Consider the following 21,781-nt stretch of genomic DNA (forward strand, 5'->3'; position numbering starts at 1 on the left):
ATTACACTATTACCACAGGTCTCTGTCGTGGTCTGTGACATAAATACAGAACAAGCTATTTATGACCTATCAATTATTATACTATTACAATAACTATAACAATGGCAGTCACACTATCATGCTTTCAAATTCAAAACTTACCTCTATAGAACATCACAGCACAGTCAGGTCTACTGAAATCACAAATTGATAAATTTGAGAGGTCCACAAAGCTACAAGGCATTCACAAGCCAGTCTTATTATGTTTTCTCATAATGAGAATACTGAAGAGACTGTGTGACTGGGGCTTTAGGAGCACATATTGCTTTTTTTTACACAATATGTAAAATATCCTGCATGAAACATTTACAGAATCTGAAACAATCCCGTTTCTTATTGGACAGTGACAATAGATTTTATTGAAAGTTCATTACTTCAGAAAATAAAAAGGCTTCCCTGTTAATATCAGTCAGTGAAGTCGATTAGTTGGTAAAGTGTTAAACTGACACCAGGCCAATTGAATAATAGCCATTTTATAATCCTACTGGTCCAAAAATCAATCAAGAATGTTGTTAGCAATCTAATGAGCTCTTTGGAATGTGCATTGTGCACACCTTTTGATAGCACACTCAAAGTCTACACAAAAAAAAAGAAAAACGTTTTTTTTTCCTGGTGACATCAACATCTTTAAGCACAAATGGGTCTGGTACTTTGGAAGGACACATTTGTCAGAGAACATAGCGCTAACAATGTCTTTCATTGCGTCAGGAAGCACTCGTTCTAGCCCAAACACTGCTGCTATTGACGTCCCACAAAAGGGGGGGAGCTCTCTGCCAACCTGCTGGCAGTGAAGAAAGCGCTGGCCGTGGCGAAGGAGAGGCTGGCATTGTCCGTGATGAAACTTCGTGGGATCCTGACTGGATTCACAAATGGCCTTCTCAGAAGTTAGAGAACACCTTTGTGGGCCGAACAACAGAGTCCCGACACAGCGTGATTTTCTCTCTGAAGCAGCTGAATGTCCCCCCCGCACCCCGTCATTGCAGATTATGGCTAATTGTCAAATGGTGTTGTGAAATGGTATCATAAAGATTTTTGTTCATTTGTCGTTGTTGATGATGATATGCAAAATTAGCTAAATTCAAAACAGATATGTAATTGATATTATGTGAAGTATTCATGAAAATTGTCATATAGCTATTAAATTTACTCTCCACAAGGGCCAGAGTTGCAATCTGAGTGAATCTGTCACTCTTCGTTTCATGTTTACATGCATTTGGTTCATATTTAGATTAAGGTGTGGTATTTTCATTGAACAATCAATGGCATGCTGATGCTGTGGAAGTGATTGACGTGCAGGCAGTTTATCTCTTTTGAACACGAGTGTGCATCACCAGCCATGCCTTCTTTTCTAGGCTTTTCTGTTCCTCCTCCTGTTTTGAATCTGTTTGGGATTCAGGAGACTCGCATGCTGAAGTTCCAGTCAAGAACACCGAAAAGCTGTGGACAGGAGGAGTCAGCCAGTCTGTTAGCGTCTCAGAGTGTGACCAGCATATTCAAACGCGGCGCCATTATCTCTGTGAGACATCCACCTCCCTTTCAACAGTCACTGTGATGTTAATCACGGCACAGAAAGCTTTCTGATTGTCCTAAACTAACAAATGTTTTTTTTTCTCTCTCCTATGGGTGAGGAGGACCCATTTCACCTTAATTCACCCCCTGTCCCTAGAGCCAGCAAGCCTGTAGGGGTATTCTAAGGACTCATAAATATCCTTAGGCTTGTAAATTAAGGCAATGCACCAAAGTAACACATTTCTGGAAAAAAGGAAACCTGGACCCACCATAGGTCTATTCATGTGGGTTTGTTATGACCAGGTCAGAGAGAAACAGGCACTGTAAGTACCGGGGAACCTTTTAAGTAACTAAAGACATAGAGACATAAAGACACACCTCATTTTATCCAAGAAATGGGATGTCCATACTTTCCAGGAAGGATATATTACCAGTAAACAGGGGACTTGCCTTACAAAGTTAATAACACAGTAAACTGAGAGCATAACCCACACTCTTCAGAAAGTGTTTTGCCCTGTTTTTCATTTCCCTGTACTCCCATCAGGCTCCTCCTCCCGCCCTCCAGTGCACGTGCTCAGGAAGAGATGCTGACCAGGACGAGCACATACTGCATGAGCACGGTGCTCTATGGAGGTAGAGAGAGTGAAGAGTTAACCGAGGTAATAATAATAATAATAATAATAAGAATAATAATAATAATTATTATTATTTTAACAATAATTATAATAATAATAATAATGATTATTTTTACTACTATTACAGATTGATCATGACCAATATAAGCATCATTGCTACTGTCAACAGCATCACCATCATCGTCTTCAACATTATCATCATCTCTGTTATCATAATCATAATCATCTTTATCATCTTCATCCTCACCATCATTCAGGGCAGGAAAATAACTGTTTTGTCCTCTGGCCAAAATTTCCCAGCCAATTTTACTCTTATACCAGACAACTAAATCTTTAGAATAGAACAGGACCTCCAAGTGATGGTTGTTTACCTGCCAAAGTGGCTGGTAGAATAGACAAACCAGCCAGCCACAAATTATATTTACCTTGTGGCTGGTGCTAATTTCCCTCTCCATCATCACTACCATCTTCATTGCTGTCATCATTCTCATCAACATTAGCATGATTCTCATCCTTACGGACACCATTATTGTCACTGGCACCTTACAGTATATTACTATTAATATTAATCTATGGAGCCAGTCATAACTGATTGAAAATTGGAAATAATAACATTAAACACAATGACAATAACATTCCACCATTTCACTGAGCCTCATCCACAGTCATCACATGCAGCTGTGCGCTAACAGCACTGAGCGCTGAAGATAAGCGGGAGGATCATGGAATGGTGCCGCATCCTTCAGGGTGGCCATTATGGAGAGGCTGAGTGGGGAGGCAATGATCTGAGACCCGTACCCCCTCTCAGTCATGCGCCCTGCACAGGCAGGCTCACCTCTTTGAAAAGAAATGAGACGCCTTTGTTCAAGCGATCCTTCGCTTCCTCTGGTGGCACGTCATCTCTGAGCTCACATGCTGGGTTTCCCCTAGTGACGCCCAAACTTGCAAATGGAATCCATTCAACTGTATTACGACTTTTTTTTAAACAGCTTCAGATCTTTCCCTCTCTCGAGGAGAAAAATACAGTTTTTATGTATAAACCTAGTGCTAAAATATTTAATAATTATTGGACAGGACAAGGGTAACAGACAGGTGATTAGTTCCTATTCAATCATTTATCTAAGCACCCAATTATTACCCACTCAGCCCACCCACTAGTTACCACTGATACCAATTGACAGGAAATGCTTTTTATACACCAAAACAAAGCAGACGAGTATGAATGAACATCCATGAGCGTTAATGTATGTAGTCTTCATTATCTTGGTCAATTCCATTGTTTGCGAATCACATGGAGTAAACAGGTGCGTCAGCTTTGAAATGAATAGCCACTCCCCCATCCGCCGTCCTCCTTCCATCCACTGTCCTATCCACCTTTTTAAAATACATTATGTGTAAGGTGGCTATAAACATTGATAGTGGCATGAACATGGCAAACATCAGCCATTAATTGTTTCTCAAGCCCCTTTTTGTTTGTGGTATTTTGCAGGTAAGTAGCCCAGGTTTTCATAAGTAGCATTTGAAGTGGATAGCTTACTTTCATTAACACAAGACAATAATAATCCGACAGACAAGCTGCGTTCCCATTTCTTTCAACTTCAGCCACAATGCCCAGCTTATCACATGAGACCCAGAAAAATAATTTCGCTTGATGAATTTGATTTCATAATTAAATTTTAAAATGAAAAGAAGCAGGACTAGAGATTTGTTTTGGCTGTGCCAAGGCTTTCTCGGCATAGCTAATCTTTTGGTAATCACTACACAATGCATTTTTTAAAAAACTTAATAGAACTGAACATTTACTGTAAACTACAGATACGTCTTATATGATAGATGCATTTTCTCTATACTTGGAGTTCACAAGTCTAAGTTACAAGTCTATTACATGCCTATTGACATGTTATGAAATGTAAGCTGGTGATCATATGGCAATTAAAGTTCACTTAAAAATATGGGGCTTGGGCAAGACTATGTGGTGCAGTTTATAGTGATTGCAACGTCATGCAAGGCAATCTATAGGGAAGCCCACTCTTAACCTTTAAATGAATCCCCTTGTGTGGCCTGTAGTTTGATTCCCTGCCACAGCACTTGCTATACTGTGCCCCCTTTTACTCTTGTAAAAGATAATATAAAATATGGCTAATATGGCTAACACCTATACCAGTGGCCCGGGTTTCTCCATAAAATAACTTAAAAATTCCAGCTTTGTGTATAATTTTTCAGCATTGCGTCTGCCAATGTATATGGCAAACAGCATATATACTGAGCAATTTTATATATTTTCTGTCTTGACTCTCTGAAGTTACCTTACTTCTCCAACTTGCCTTTACATCTCCAACATAAGCCTATGCTGGTAAATTGTGGTTGAACTGGAAGACCAGGAAAAGCGCAGAGTGAAAACACTGAACAGAGGGAAAACTGCGTCTGAGGTTAGCTAAACACCAACCGTGCGCTAGCGTTTCCCGCTTGGCAACATTTGCTCAATTCCCAGAAAGACAGCATCTACTAATACGCATGTGAGAAACAAGTCAGTTAAAATTATAACAAATAGCTTACCTAATCTCACTACAATCAACAGCTGCATGCGTTCAAGCACGGGGGGGACGGGACGCCCCGACCCGACGTTTGAAGGGTATTTTGGACACACAAAAACAAAGGCAGTAAGCCTCTGTCTTAACCCTATTTTAATTAATTGTAATCTTAGAAGGTTCCTTGCAACGCCTCTGTTACACTAGCTCTGCCCCCTTGGTGCTTGGGGAGAGGCAATGGTATAAAACCCCTTGGGCTCAGTCCAGTAAAGCTTTAGACCTCCAGGAGACTTAAAATACACCTGTGTGTCACACTGCCTCGGTCGACTGCTATCCTCTGACAATGCATTCACGGTAAGTCAATAAAGGCGTTTTTTTTGGGGTCCGGATGTAATTATGTGATATGTTTAAGTGAAGGGGCTTCAGGTTTTTTTTTTCCCCAGTTCTCAGTCATCTGGTAAAAAAAGACAGACATAAACGTTATTAATGGGCTCTTCGGACAAAATATGTGAACTGTGATTTGTTTGTTTGCCTGAAGCTTTGGAATCATTTGTTGCTAATATGTAATTTACTGTAAAAATTGAATTTCTTACTGTTGGTATGTCTGATATGTGATGTGGATAATAATTATGCATTTTAAAGCATTATACATAAATGATTATCATATGATTAACATATTATCATATATATGCACATATATAAATACATATATGTATGTAATTATATTAATAATAAAACACGTTATTATAATATACATTTAAATATTTAAATATTTTTGTGAATATATTACTCATTAGAATCTCATCAGAATCATTTTAATATGGAGATGGAAATATCTACTTTTGAGGGATTTTAGATGTTAGGCCAGAAATTTAATGCTAGAGGTTGGAGCATAAATATTTGCTTTTGTTTAAGACTTTGTGTTATTACAGGTGAGTAGTTTAAACAGTTACCATAGGGGATATACAAAAAGGGAAACATGCATATTTATATAATGGATTTTCTCAATGAAAGCAGTATTTTATGCAAAAAGGACTGTTTATTTAGGTCATAATTGTTATTTTATTACATGATAATAACAATGGTTAGACAGTCTACATGCAAAGTACAATTACATATAAACATGTTATTTATGGTCAGTTATGAATAAACGGTGTGCTGCTGATATAAATAACATTTGAAAGCTAAACAGCCCAAAGTTCAAAGGCCAACACATATTTAATTTTTTTGATTATTGATCACTTAGTTTAGGTATTAAAATGATTTTTGCAGCATAACAACAATAACAAAAACAACAACAATAATAATAATCATCATCATAATCATCATCATCATCAGCAGCAGCAGCAGCAGCAGTAGCAGCATTGAAGCATAAATGATATCATTTGCATTTTAATCTCTGATAACTTTTATTTTCTGTAAGATGGTGATTTTCTCTTTCTCTACACTGTTGTTTTAGAGCCTTGTTCACTCTCTCAGTTTTCACTCTGCTGAGTGTTATATTTTCAGCACCAATAAATGGTAAGAAAACAGTTTAATTATTTTTATCATTTTGGAACAAACATACCAATACAACTTATTTTGATTAGTTTGTGTTCAGAACCTCTGTGACATTAACCTTAAATTGACCCCTTTGATTTAAAGCATGAGTTGACTGTAAATTAGAAATATAAACACTTTCATTCAATTAAAAGAAAGAAAACATGATATTACTCTACCCATTATTCTTTCTCTTGATGTCGAGTTTGGAAAAATGGATACCCCTGATTCAAAAGCAAGGTCGGGGCTCAAATCGGAAATGTATCTACGCAGAAAATTGACTCAGTGTGAAGTGGTCCTTTACCATGTCCCACCCAGCAAAGTATCTGTGATTTACAACAATCCATCCTTTCAGCTGGAGAGGGCGTTCACTGTTTCGCTCTCTGCTGTGTGTGTAACGGGACCCCTGGTCTGGGCTGAAGGATCAATGGCTTTCAGCTCACCTTTTACCTGTCGAGGCTACAGATATAGGAAGGCGTCTTTACACACTGTTTAAATGTATACTGCTGTAATGACAAGGATTTCTCATATTTACACATTTTTCTTCCATAGATGGAAAAGACTCTGATGGTAATTATCTTTTGAATACTGGTTTGAAAAGTGGCCCAGTTTTTGGTGAAACCTTGTAAGATTGATCAATTGACCAATCTGATCCACTAATCACTTATGAGTAGCTTATGAATCTGACTTAATTCTGCAATAATTCTGTGAAAGAGATACAGAAATTGTGATTTGATTATTTGTGCAGTAACATAATTTTTTACTTGTTTCAGACAGAAATATAGCCTTGCTGGACCACATAAATGGTGGGTAAACACGAATGCCACTTGTATCATTATTGTTATTATTATTGTTATTGTTATTATTATTATTATTATTATTATTATTATTATTGTTATTATTATTATTATTATTTATTTTTTTTTTTTTTTTCTTGTTTTATTTTTTTGGCAGATGCCATTCACCAGATTATCTTGATCATCTGTTTTCTTCTGCACAATGTATCACATGTTAATTTTCTGGCAGCATCAAACGTGCAGACAATGCTGGGATGAAGGAAGTTATTTGTCCTATTTCTGATGGGTCATTTGATAGAGCAGGTGAAAGAAAATCTGTCTGAGGGATGCAGAATCTGGGACATTATCTGGATGCGTAATACAATGCCCAGTTTCATGACGTAGTGACCTGCTATGATGGTATCTACTGATCGCATGATTTTAAAATTGCTATTGCAGAATGCAAGGGTCACTGTCTGATTAAAGCCCTAGTGCTTCAGGGGAAGGGGAACCTCATAAAAAGGCCACACTGAAGCCTCTTAAAGGTGTAATTTAAATTTCTGCTTCCCTAGGTGTCGCTCACCCATCCACCCCTACCCCTGAAGATGCCACAGGTACTGACGCATGTAAGAAATAAGAGACTGACTGACATTATCCTGCACTGTTACCACAGTCAGAGCTGGCTGCTGGCACAAACACTATGCTGTTTTTCAGGTTCTAAACGTTCCTGAAAGACACTTTAATTGTGCAGTATTCACGGGGTGCGAATAGGATTTCTAATGCTATTGTTCTTGTGCCGGTTTCCTGGATACCCTCCCTCCCCCCGTTTGTGATTGGTTCTCCCTGTTTGTTGTCATTTAGCGCCACCAAAATCCTAGTGCCAGCTCTGACCACATTATCCCTTATGCTTGTTATTAATGTGTGAGCTCTGTAACATGAGTGCTAGATGTCATGAAGAATGGAAGTGAAGGCGGCTGCTAACGGCTGTATCCTACAGGCATCACGGGGGCTGTGGACTCCTCGGCTGAGCACACTGCTAAAGGTAGGACACTGCAGAAGGATTCATGTCCCTCACTGGGATGTATTTTTAGGGAAAAAGGGAGTCTCATTCCAAATTTTTCCCCTCTGTACAAGTACAAAAAGAAGCTGTCAGAGAAGAAGGAATGCATTCTAAAACGGGCTCTTTTTGGGGCTTCTGTTTTCCTGTCCTAATATTCTGAAAATTCACAGGTAGGACATAATTGTTTTCTCTTTTCAGATGCTGTGGACTCTTCTGACATCACAGACACACCTGGTCAGTATGCGGTGTGCTGGCGTTCAGCTGGGGAACCATGTAGCTAAGAAAAGGCTTAGCTTCCCCTCCCTAGAGGACAGTTAATGTCTGCCATGGTTTAGCATAGCTTATGCTTCAGATTTTACATTACCAAAGCTAAACCATGATGAATGATGATGACTGCTTATGCTTAATCATATATTAGCTGAAAAGAATAGCATTCAGAGAATACATGATTATCTTCTTCTGCTATCGTAATACCAAGACCAGCCAAGAGGAAAGAGTCTCTGACTAAGCAGTCAGATAATTTTTATTTGGTGTTTTACAGGTGCAATAAGTTCACACGTACATAATATATGTAAATATATTTATTAATCTCTTACTCATTCCACAGTCTATCAAACAAGTGAATGTAACAGTTTTCATATTTTCATATTTTTGAAACGGAGTTTTCATATTTTTCATGTTTTTTCAATAACAGTGATTTCCAAGAGCACATCTAATATGTTCTATTATGCAATATGTATCCATAACAGCTAGCTATAAGGGATCTTCCTTTAAGTATGCTTTAGTTGCTGTATGTGGTAACAATCACAATTAATACAAATTCTTTGAGCATGAATGTGGAAGGGGATGTAAAGAATGCCCAGTTTCATTATGGTCATTTTCACTGAATAACAGACTGTGAAATCATATTGGCCCAGTGCACATAGCTCACCTCAGGGGAGAACACCCTAGGTACACTTCAATGATTTGTCAGTAGACAGTTGCCTTACAATGAGGTCAATATAACACACCCTTTTTTGTGGGATCTTCCCCTGGTCTGCAGCCTTAAATAGATAAACACCCAAGGTGAATAAATGAATCCTAGTGAATACTATAATTCACACATAATCTTTCTACTCATGCCGAAAATGCACTGTCTAATTTCACGTTCTCAACCAAATCACTGGACAGATGTCAGAGAAATGGTCTGTCTTTCTAAAATGTCCACCTCACTGAGAATTATACTGTGAGGACATCCTGATCAGAGAGAGAGAAATCAAGTAGAACCACACCATTTTGGCAGAATACTAGCAAGTCCAATTCTTCTGGTCTAATGTTATTATGTTTTTTTTAAATCACAGTTGTTGCACAAAGCCATATAAATGTGATAATGCTGCAGATACAACCTCATCTGAGCTGTAACACCTGGCCATTATTAAACAGTAATTAGGGATACCTGCACAGCAAAATGTCCAGTGGTAAGTCAACTCTTACAGAGTACATATTAGTCCAAACGTAAGAGTTGATTTAGCACTGAACATTCTCCTGGGTAACTTGAATTTAATCGATGGTGTAAAAATTAAGTGACCTAATTAACTTTTCTTGCTGTTGTTAGATGCAGGAAGCACTGGCAGCTCCACAGGCAAAGACAGTAAGTAGCTTAACATGTTGCTCAATAGCGGTTGGTGCATGGGTCAGCTCCTCTGTAGACCTTAACAAAGTGACTGTCTCTTTTGTTTAAGATGGAGACACAAGCACGGATGAAACTACGAATGGACCCAGTTCCCGAGGTGGGAACATTTTAAGGAGAACAAAATACCAAAATTAAAACAGAAAATACACAAAAGACGGGTGATAGAACATGCATTTGAGAGTCCTGCAGGATGTACACACAGTCACAACTCAATCACAAATTTAGCTTCAGTACTAATTCATGACCAGCTCACTGAATTCAGGTTTAAAATTAAATTAAACAGGATAATTGTAATTTAAATTCTATTCCTGTTCACATTATTTGAAGAAGGAATAGCATTCATCACAGTGCGTTTCTGCGGTATAAATAAAATACATATTAAAAAATATGAGCACTTATATATAGTGGGACATATATGCTGTAGATATAAGTTGTCTCAAGAAGTACACATCAAAAAAACATCAAGAAAATGTCAGGGTGCCCTGTGTTGACATTCATAGCATTAATTAAAATTAACCCAAACTTCTATTTGTTTATTTTTATGTAGATATGAATGCAAACCCAGACAGCAAAGAAACAGATCCTGCTGATTTAGGTGGTAAGTAGGAAATATTTCAGATGTCCAGGTCAGAAGAAACAGAACTTTAAACATACATCTATTTTAATTATCCATCTCTCCTAAAGACCAGCTTCACAATTTCTTTATTAATTATACAATCCTGTGAGCATAGTGTTATCACCTCAAAAATTACTTATAATCAAGCATTATATTTTATGAAAGCTAACATAGCATGGTGCTCATGTTTTCATGTGCAAGGTTTTGTTTCTTTACTCAATCATAATTTTTCTGCCACCAGCACTTGCTGTCAAGCATTATAATGAACTACAGTTTGTAACTGTGTGTGTGTGTGTGTATTAGAAAAATATTCATTTGTTTCAGTTCACTTGCAACAATTTACTAGCTTGCTAGAAAACAAACCAAAACAGAGAAATCGCTACACATTAACCACTCCAGCTTCTGTACGCAGCCAGAGATCTTATTGTCAATGATAACGGCCAATCTTTACACTGTTAGCTACACGATCCTGTGGCAGGGATATATATCTGTTTCAGTTTTCAGTTTCAGAATAAGGATTCATCATTTCCTGTCGACAGATCTTGTTAATAAGCTTTCCACAATCATGAATTGATTTACATACTAATTAAATAAAAATACAATTATGCGTAGCTAACAACATATAGCCATGTCAGTGGCTTAATTAGGGCTCCAGAGTGATGCAGTCATAAATATTCTCTCTAGGAGTGCAGGCTATGCCCTATACAACAGAAATCCCTTTTGACTTTGACCTGTGTCATTAATTAGTCTATAGCGGCAGGTTTCAAGTGGCTTGATGTCACCAGCGTATGGTTGGCACATTCTGGCCACGGTTGCCTGGGTTACGGTTGAATAAGGCTTGTGGATGAGTGTACTCCTCTGCAGCAAGTAAGAGGAGTGATCCCTCTGGTGGTAAAACGACAACAGTTCTTACAAAGTCTCTATTTTCATTTAGAGTGGTGAGACCTTTGGTTCTCATCATGGCTACAGCCATGCTATTGACAAGAAATGTGTAAAACATATGACAAGCTTGCTTCTTTTTTTTTTTTTTTTGCCTCATCCTACCCCCAGACTTATCCCTGGAACACAATACCTTTTGGGTTGCACTTTATTTGAAGTGGGTGTTTATTACCCTGAAATCTCTTTGTCTCTTTAATGGAATAACTCTTCACAAAATCATGACTGATGTAAGGTTACGAAGCACATAACTATTAGCATTATGATACTGATGGCATAATATTGTATTCCACATCATATGACAGTGCTTATGAGGCATTATGTAACGCATGCACAGGTAATGTAAATGCAACCTAAGCCCCACTTAAATAAAGTGTTACTCACTTGTAAAATTTAGTCAGCTACGATATACTCAGGCCATGATGACATGCGAAGATCCCTGATGAGGCAATGTAATTCATATTAATCTGAGTCTCAGATAACTCAAGCATGACACGAAGCACTGACTCACTGGAACAAACAGGTCAGTAAGGGACTGTGTGAGGAATGGTAGACTCTACAAAAGTTAAGCTGTGGTGTGATCAAGTTCTGTTATGAAGTAACACAACAAGCATGGACTTCACCTTTTGTATTTAACAGATTCTTCAGCCGGTGAAAAAACATCAAAGGAGGAAAGCAAAGGTAATAGAAGGCGCTTATGTACCTCTACACAGCAACCTGTGGTTATGCCAGTGTGGTCTGGTAGCCTTCTAATTCATTACATTGCAATGAATTCGACTAGCAAACGCTTATGCAGAGCAAAGAAAAAAGTAACATTTTACCTATGATATTAAGATTGACTTCTATTTTTTGTTTTATTATAATATACAGATGCAGATGTTCCAGATCATTCTTCAGAAGGTTAGTCGAGAGGGGTGCAAGTATTCAAGTCACACTCACGATACATTTTCTTATTTATGGTGTTAGTTCTACATTTTTTCAATAGACCACAGAAACAATGTTGTGTACCACCTAAACATTTGAATTTAAACCAAATGGTGTGTGCATATTTGACATGCATCATGCTGTAAATTTGATCATCAAAGGCATATGTATCACTGTTTGTTTGATCAAAGACAGTGCAGTATCAACAAACCAGGTAGCTTAATATCACAAATGCTGCATAAAACATTCATAAACTGTAAGTTTGCTTACTGACCGCACAGGGGGGATATGCATACACCAGTTTTACACCCCGAGATTTATAGGATCAGAAGACATCATCTTCAAAGTTGATATGTCTAACAGATTCACATACTGAGAAACCAGGAGTCACCAGGAGAACACAATATGTACAGTGAAGATGGAGCTTCCATTGAGCTTAGTGTAATTACAGTTGTCAAGTAACAAACCCTTCAAAGAAACCATGCAGAAAATGAGCAAACATACTTGTCAGGCACATAGATGCTGATAAGGACAATGTCTTTATTAATTTATCGGGGAAAATGCAGTTGACAGTTGTTTAAGATGTAAAGCATTGGATGTACTTTATGTAGGGTTTCTAGACAGAGCTAATTTGCAACACCTGTGTAACTGTAGCAGACTAAAGCTGGGAAGTATGAGCAGGCTGACAGGGAAGGCTCATTTCAAAATGTAAAATGTATCATTTTGTAAGAACAGGCTGTCATTTGAGTCACAGGTTTCTCTGCTCTGGTTGAAGGATAAGCCCATAAAAGTAATGTTATCATCAAGCTCTGTTTCTCTACAGATGCAGATGACAAAGACTCTTCACAATCACATGATGATGATGAAGGTGGTGTATCTTCCCAATCTAAATGTTGCAGTAAAGTGGTATTAGTATTTCCAATTGAAAAAGACACATTCAACAAATAAACTTGCCTGTTAATTGTTTTAGAGGAATTGCTCTGCAGAATTAATTAGTCAGATGCTGACCAAGTCTCTTAGATGTGAAATTCAACAGGGATTATTTAGAAAATGAACAAACTTATAAATGAGGGCCTTACTAGAAACTAAGAAGAGACCATCACACAGGGGCACTGAAAAACAAAGCATATTCATGCACAAATAGAACTGAATCAAGTGTCATTAGTCAACTGTGATGTCGATGAGACACTGGCTTTGTTCCATCATGGGTAGGGTTGGCCAGTAGTCCTCCCATTGAAATGCTTAAACTCCAGAAGCAGCTTATCTCTCTGCAATATTATGTGGCCAGTTGTAAGGAAAATTACTCATAGGAAAGATTATTGGTGGAGAGCATGTACTTCAGCTGCAGTGTTAATTTATCAAGTTTTTAAAACCAAGTCATACATTATGTATCATCAATGCACTGAAGACAACAGGTGTAATGCTAACCATGTTTCTCTGATTAGATGGAACCATAAAAGCTGTACAGGCAGACTCTGCAGGTAAGGCAGAACTCTCCCCAGCTTTAAATATTTTTGAAAACATCCTATTTAATTACACCAAGGTGATGGGAAGCTTGTGTTGTTGTAGCTGCTGACAGCGCAGATGTGACAGAGGTGCACTCCAAAGTAGATGAAGCTTCAGATAAGGGCTCAAGTGAAGCATCAGGTAGGTGTAGTCTTCACTTGATGACACTTTCAGTGAATGGTCCTACATAAGAATAACATAAAGTCTTATAAGACTTCATAAGTACTACATGAAATTTTCCAACTACCATAGAGTGTGGGATGTCACAATCCATGTCAGAAGTAACATCACCACAACACTATGAGCCCATGATGATGTATGCGAGTTGACATAAATACTTGATGGCTTTATGCAGTACTCATGTAGGATCCTTCATACAAAAGTGCCACTCCATTGTCCTGATGTATCTTTGTACATCTTTTTTTCATTAATGCACAATTGCATTTATTGAAGATGGTGACAACAGCGCCCCTGAGAGAAGTGTGGATGAAGATGACGCCTCCATGTCCTCCGAGGGTAAGTCAATGTCAAACCTGCCTGACACAGACCTCAGTGGGTTGATTTAGCCCTATCTATTCACTGAAAAAGAGCTTTGTTTTATTTGATAAATGTAATTTATTTAAAATCACTGGCGTTTTCTCATTTCAGGTTCAGACAAACATAACCAGGAGGGCGACAGTGCTCATGATGAAAGCAAAGAGGCTGGGTCTGATAAGCCGGAAACAGATGACACGGAACACCAGGATAGCAAGCAGGACACCGACAGCAAGCACGACACTGACAGCAAACAAGACGCTGACAGCGACACTGACAGCAAAGAAACTGACACGCACACTGATGACCAACCAGACAAAGACAGCGACACCGACAGTAGCAAGGACAGCAGCAAGCAGGACACTGATGACCATCCGGACAATGACAGCCACTCTGACAATGATGACCATTCAGACAAAGACAGCGACTCTGACCATGATGACTCTTCGGACAAACACGGCGACTCTGACCATGATGACTCTTCGGACAAACACGGCGACTCTGACCATGATGACTCTTCGGACAAACACGACGACTCTGACAATGATGACCATTCGGACAAACACGGCGACTCTGACCATGACGACCATCCGAAAAAACAGGGCAACTCTGACCACAATGACAATCCAGGAAAAAACAGCGACTCTGACCACGATGACCATCCGGACAAAGACGACGACTCTCACCACAATGACCATCCGGACAAAGACGACGACTCTCACCACAATGACCATCCGGACAAAGACGATGACTCTGACCACGATGACCATTCGGACAAAGACGACAACAGCAAGCAGGACGCAGACGACAAGCCGGACCATGACAGCCATGAGGAAAGCGAGAACCCGAGGCAAAGGGCAGAAGAGGGAGGGGTGGGTGGCAGTCAGGAGGTTTCCTCTGTCAGTGCTGAGGAGGGGGCGGCTGGCGGCAGTCAGGACGCAGGACACGCCTCAGTAGAAGAGGGCGCCAGCGTCGGGAGTCAGGAGGTCAGTGCCAGCAGCACCGAAGACAAGGACAGCACAGACAGCCATGACGCAGACGGTGACAGTAAAGAGGACAGTCAGGACACAGATAAGAGCGAGGGATCCAGCAAGGCCAGCGATCAGGACCATGACAGCCATGACAGCCATGACGAGTCCAACACCTCTAGCAAACAGGCCGAGGAGAGCAGCAAGGAGAATGACTCTGATGGTATGTCTGCCCAGGTCACAGTATAGTCCCCATGAAGGTTCATGGAAAAAAAAATACAGCCAAAACTGTCACTATAGTTTAACATGCCAGAAATAAATCACTAGGATACCACAACAAACAATATAAATACAAAATTTATGTATTTTATTGAACCGTATTGTTCATACAAACACCCAAATCCATAACATTATACTACACCAAGTGTGCTGTGGTCATATAGATTCTGCTAGTGGCACTGCTAGCAGTACTGAGAGAGATTCAGTAGCTTAATGTCTCTAATGTGTTACAACTCAGTCATCTAAAGGTACTGCATTACATACATGGAAACCAGGAAAAGATCTCTCATTGGAATCACGCACCTTCTTCTAAGAACAGACTTCCAATATACATAACTCATGAGGGCAATCAACATTCTTTAACTCTGTATTAAAAGCAAGTCTTTTTCCAAACATGTATATTGATGGTTCTTCAATGAGCTGGGTTGCATACAGTTTGTGAAAAAAATGTAAACAGCAACTTAAATTCACTTACAAAGGTCTCCGCTTGCAGCCATGTTTGCCATACTTATGGACAACCAGGTTTATGAGGCATCTTTATAAATGATCCCATTCATGCTGGGATCTTTCTTACTTCCTTAAATGGATGACCCACACCAGAGTGATAGCCTCTGCTTTGTATATAATTTTATATACCTAAAAATAATAAGTACCAAACATACAGAGCCTGCATTCAAAAACAAAAACATTACATACATATGTACTATAACCTTTGGTATACAAAGATATATGTGAGGTTACTGTACATAAATTTGCATCTAACTTATGTTCAGTTATGTTGATGTTTTTGAATGTTATGGTATGATTATTTCACGGGTATAATTATTAAACTGTGGGAATTCTCTATTTTACAGCTCTTTGTTTGTTTCATTTTATTCATATAAAACAAACTGGTTTTCATTGAAGCAGTTGCCATTTGTTATATTTCCCTTCCTGCAGATCATGACAGCACAGAGACCTCTAAACAAGACTCAACTGGTATGTTTGGCTTCAATTAATTGCAATGTTTTTGCGCTGCACATGCACACAAATTTCTCTATCTGAACTATTTGGGTTTCAGATACAGACACAACCAGTGATGAGGATACCAACACAGAAACAGAAAAGGACACTGACTCAGACAAAGAAAAGGACACAGACACAGACAAGGATACAGGTGAGGCGAGTGTGTGTGAGAGAAAGAGAGAGGACAGGGGGGAGAGAGAGATTAATCCCAAAAATTTACTTTACATTAATGACTGATCTGAATGACAAGAATCCACGATGTGCATCACTGTACTTCACAATATCCACATCATAGTTCAAAAATTTTTTAAATGACTTTTCTAGATATGAACAAAGGTGATACGGCTGGTTCCTCAGACTCAGATGGTAAGCTATGGGATCCATTCAGGGGGGTTTAGACAGAAGAAAAAAATTATGGGTCTATATTCAGATCGATGGTTGGTCAAAGGGAAGAAACAGTATATTGGTGTGAAACAGCCAGCTCATGCCGTGCTGTGAAACACTCCATTGTTCATGAAAAAAAACGTTCTTGTTTGACAGAGATGAAGGAGTCCTTTGATGCAGACGAGAGAGATCCCAAATGGCAAGGTAAAGAGCAACACACACCTGACCTTCCATGATATATTGTCAACTGACTACTAAGAAGAAAAGTTAATGTGTGTATATATATATGTGCGTGTGTGTGTGTGTGTGTGTGTACAGTGAGCTCAAACTTGACACATTATTACAGTCCATAATCTTAGATTTGTAATCAAAGAATTCACTTGTGGTTAAAGAGCATACTCTAAGATTTTTATACACTTTTGGTTTCACCATGTAGAAATTACAGTACGTTTTGTACATAGTTCCTCCATTTCAGGGAACCATATTGTTTGGGACATATTATTGTTATTTAAATGAAAGCAGTCATGTTTAGTACTTTGTCGCACATCCTTTGCATGCAATGACTGCTTGAAGTCTATGACCCATAGACATCACCAGGTGCTGAGTATCTTCTCTGGTGATGCTCTGCCCAGCATGTACTGCAGCCATCTTCAGCTCCTGCTTGTTTTGGGGGCTAGTTGCCTTATGGTTTCTCTTCAGCATATGAAACATATATTCAGTTGGATTCAGATTGGGTGAATGACTTGTCCAGGCAAGAATTTTCTAGTTTTTCGCTTTGAAAAATGTTATTGTTGCTTTCACAGTATGTTTAGAATCATTGCCTTGCCGTAGGATGAAGCACCATCCAATGAGTCTGTAGGCACTTGCTTGAACTTGAGCAGATGATGATTCTGTACGAATCAGAATTCACTCTCCAGCGGGTACAAGCAGCTATATCATCAAGGAAGACCAGTGAGCCAGTATCTGTCACAGCCATACATACCCAAAAGATACATACCCCACTGCCAGGCTTCACAGATGAGGTTGGAGAGAGATGCTTTAGATTTTGGGAAGTTTTTGTGGCTGGACACATTTCTGAGGCAAGTTGCCTTTAGTTCTCTCTACAACATATGAAACACACGTGCAATTGGATTCAGATCAGGTAAAATCTTGGCCAGTCAAGAATTTTGCAGTTTTTGGCTTAGAAAAATTCCTTAGTTGCTTTAGCAGTATGTTTGGGATCATTGTCTTGTGTAGGATGAAATGCTATCCAATGGGTTTGGAGCAATTTGCTTGAACTTCAGCAGATAAGATGCTTCTGTTCACCTTAATTCTGTTGCTGCTTACAGCAGTTTCATCATTACTGGACAACGCAGCCAGTGCCTGTGGCAGCCATACATGCCCAAACCATAACACCCCCACCACTATGTTTCACAGATGAGGGGATGTGCTTTGGACCTCGGGCAGTTCCTTTTGCCCTCCATACTTTACTCTTGCTGTCACTCTGATATGTGAATCTTGGTCTGATCTGTCACCAAGAACCTGTAACCTAGCCATTATTTTTTTGCAGCTAACTAGCGGTTTGCATCTTGCAGTGTAGCCTCTGTAGTTCTGTTTGTGAAGTCTTCTGCGGACAGTAGTCACTGACACATCCATGCCTGCCTCCAGTTTCTGATCAGTCGGACAGGTGTTTGGGGTTTCTTCTTCATTATTGTGAGACCTGAATCAACTGTAGAGGCCTTCCTTAGCCTACCAGGCACTTTTGCAATTACTGAGCTCACCTGTGATCTTTTGATGTTCCAAAATGGTTGATTCTGGGAAGCCTAAGTTTTGACTTACGTCTCTTATTTCTCAGCGGACACTTGTCTTAACATGTGTCAGCTGAGCTACACTTGTGGAAATGTAGAAATTAAAATTGAGGGTCACTGAGCCAAATCAAGAAAAAAATATACAATATATTATATAAGTATATGAACAGAAAAACAGTAAATGTTTAATAATTTTTTTTTTCTCAGGAGACACCGTTGATACGCCAGTCCATCCAGATCAAACAGATGGCACCACACAAGGCGTCTCGCAAGGTATAGATGTTTCACACACACAAACACCCACACACATACTGCTCATCATGAGCATGTCTAAAACTAATCTGTTTCTGTTTCCTTAGTCTCTGATGCTGGCATCACCAATTCTGTACAGGCATCCTAGCGCTATGGCGTGATGCCATTGGATGCTGGGAATCTTGACTTTCTACAGGTATTTTGAGTATATAGTACCTTTAGTTAATAACTGTTCTAAAAAAAAGCCTATTATCTGCTTTGTGCTGTCCCACCTTTAAGCTAATGTCAAAATACATGTCAGTGTCAATTTCATGGAGACTGAAAACATTTGACCAAGACAATTGTGGTTAAAAGTGCAGAGAAGCAAACAAGAGATGGTTTCCATGGTGTCAGAAAAGACATGGCATCCGTGATGGGATATTTAAAGCAGACCAGTGGCCTCTGACTAATAAGCTCATCTTTATTAATGAATAAAGCCCACAAATAATTAATAAAGTATGTTAAACAGCACATTAAAACACATTTTATTGTAAACAAATAGGTGCTGCCAAATGTGTGCCATCGTTATTTTTCACTACCTCCCTTTTTTATCTCCGTACAGAAGCACAATAAGACTCAGAGAAAAGGACCGAAGCCTGACAGTCGAGTCTTCATAATATGACAACCACAAGAATATGAAGAAGCACCCACTTTACGTTCCTTACGTTCATCCCGTAGCATGTCGAATGCTTCTCTATAGGGTTATGGGAAAGTGTTAAATTATTCTTCTGTTAATGTAAATTACTTTTCGCACACTTTTAGCTTTCAACTTGCTTGTTATTCTTCGATGACTAACACATTAGTGGAAAAGGGCCCATTGCTTTACCCTTTAGCCCTGTGGTGTTGTATAAGCTTTATTGATTGGTGACAAAAAGCCTTCTTTTAGGATGCAGGTGCAAACATTGACAGTGTAAAGATACTGTCTTTAATTAACTCCATTCTGCCAACTCACAGCCAAAAGCTGAATACATTCTTTCAAAATACAGAAAAGAAGCCTTTTTGGAAATACAAAAAAAAAAAACAACAAAAAAGGAACATTAATACATTTCCCACAATTTTATTATTATGACTGTTGATCACTGTTTCACAGCCAGAAAAAAACCAATCTGAAACTGGACCTGCAGTCAGATTTCCCCTTCAATCTGCAAGGCTGGACTTACAAGTAAATACATTGTTTTGATAAACTCTGTGCATGAAATCACAAACACTAGCATATTCAGTATTTGTAAATGGTCATCAAATTACACAAAATGTGGCATCAGTTGTGAAAATGTACGAAGGCTATTTCTACAGGTTTTAGGTGGCTGTTGTTTTTCTATACTTCATGTGGAGCATTGATGTTTCATTGCTTTATGCTAAGCACAAGCAGAGCTTAGTATTAAGACAGGTAATTTGCTGCTAGAATTAGAAGATTCTAATGACCACAGATTTGTTTTGCGACACAAGTTCATGTAAACACAAATGCAGTGTACATACATTTCATGTGATAATTCCCTTTGTCCACATCTCTGAAGAAGTATGTTTCATAAATATCTAAAATTCTAACTCAATGTCAAGTGCACTGCATAAAGTGAGTAATATTTAAATGAGGTAACAGAGGCTGTCAAATAGACAAATGATGGTAAAATCATTTCTGAAGTCCAAATGGAGGAGCACATTTAATAAAAAAATTGAGTTGTCAAACAAGTTGGTCACTCAGTTTTTTAAAGCAGTCAAGGACTTAGATCAGCATGCAAGTGTGTGTGTGCAGAGCACAGAAGAGTGCTCAATAGAGTGCCTAAATAGAATCACAATTTTACGCTTTCATCTAGAATATGGATTGAGCAGAATTTCAGATTTGTATGCTGCTCTAGGGAACTTTAAAATGTATTTTCTATAGTTCTGTCATTACCTGACTCCGAGTTTGGAGCCATGGGGTACAGTTGCATCTGACCTCCATGTGTAAAGTGGGATTAAACTGGCAAGTTGCTTTTGTGCCTTCTTGTGTTCACAAGCACCCATTCTTTCAGTCTTTGAGGGAAAAGAAATGTACAATAATTAACTTAAGGTGTCATTACTGATTCTCTATTGAAACATTTGCAATAAATGTCTATGCCTCTGAAGAGATGTTATTACGCTCAGTTACTGAGTGGAGGCTACCTTTGTGCAGTGCGACTTAGCACCTTATCTACCAGGCCCACAAACCCATGCATGCTGCACATGCTGCAACATAGTAAAGACTGATATTGCTCATTCAATACACTAAAACATGGAAATCAGAGGCTGTCTAACTGTTGCTGCGAGCCCTGTACTAACAAAATTTTGCTATACACAACAGTGTGAGGTTATGCTAATTCCTGCGCTAAATCTGAGCAATTGGGCAGAAAGCCTGTACTATGCTCTAAACTGACAGAATAAGTACTGAACCAGTAGGTATACAACTGTCGACTGTACAAACTGTCATTACCATTATTATATCAGTTTGCATTAACAGACTGTTGATTATTTGGGAAGGACAGGCAAGATATAGTATGAAACAATAATCTTTGTTTTTGGTTAATCTGGTAAGTGGTGACAGTAAAGAGGTACAGTAAAGTTTAACAGGGTTGTATTTGTAAGCTTTTCAGTGTTTCATGGTTTAGGTTGGAAAAACAGTACATCTAAATGATTGATTATACATTTGCTGTTTAAAGAAATGCAGGTTAGGCTAATCGGAGAGTCGAAATTGCCCATTGGTATGAATGTGTGAGTGAATGGTGTGCGTGCCATGCAATGTATTGGCAACCATAACGGATAGATGTAATAATAATACAT

At 38.8% G+C, this 21,781-nt stretch overlaps 1 protein-coding gene across 4 annotated transcripts; it reads left to right on the forward strand.

Moving 5' to 3' along the window:
- Positions 1-4,910: 4,910 nt before the first annotated feature.
- stm (starmaker) lies at positions 4,911-20,968 on the forward strand. Of its 4 annotated transcripts, none has more exons than XM_035430413.1 (24): positions 4,911-5,065; positions 6,171-6,232; positions 6,803-6,820; positions 7,024-7,056; positions 7,599-7,652; positions 8,024-8,068; positions 8,285-8,320; positions 9,681-9,716; positions 9,808-9,855; positions 10,306-10,356; positions 11,950-11,991; positions 12,181-12,210; positions 13,058-13,102; positions 13,680-13,715; positions 13,804-13,881; positions 14,194-14,256; positions 14,389-15,465; positions 16,431-16,499; positions 16,582-16,677; positions 16,851-16,892; positions 17,067-17,114; positions 18,905-18,970; positions 19,057-19,145; positions 19,551-20,968. In XM_035430413.1, exons 1-23 carry the CDS (start codon positions 5,055-5,057, stop codon positions 19,095-19,097), a joined length of 2,127 nt encoding a protein of 708 aa, XP_035286304.1. In that variant the 5' UTR covers positions 4,911-5,054; the 3' UTR covers positions 19,098-19,145; positions 19,551-20,968. The 4 variants fall into 4 exon arrangements, with proteins under 4 accessions (XP_035286304.1, XP_035286305.1, XP_035286307.1 ...); XM_035430414.1 differs by having other exon boundaries at positions 7,599-7,640; XM_035430415.1 differs by having other exon boundaries at positions 4,912-5,065; positions 16,461-16,499.
- The last annotated feature ends 813 nt before the right edge of the window (positions 20,969-21,781 follow it).

Source organism: Anguilla anguilla, chromosome 8 (assembly GCF_013347855.1).
Source record: "Anguilla anguilla isolate fAngAng1 chromosome 8, fAngAng1.pri, whole genome shotgun sequence".
NCBI lineage: Eukaryota > Metazoa > Chordata > Actinopteri > Anguilliformes > Anguillidae > Anguilla > Anguilla anguilla.

Coding starts and splice junctions, on each gene's coding strand:
- stm (XM_035430413.1), top strand. Junction 11,992..12,180: donor ATCAAAGGAGGAAAGCAAAG/GTAATAGAAGGC, acceptor TATAATATACAG/ATGCAGATGTTCCAGATCAT. Junction 13,716..13,803: donor TGTACAGGCAGACTCTGCAG/GTAAGGCAGAAC, acceptor GTGTTGTTGTAG/CTGCTGACAGCGCAGATGTG.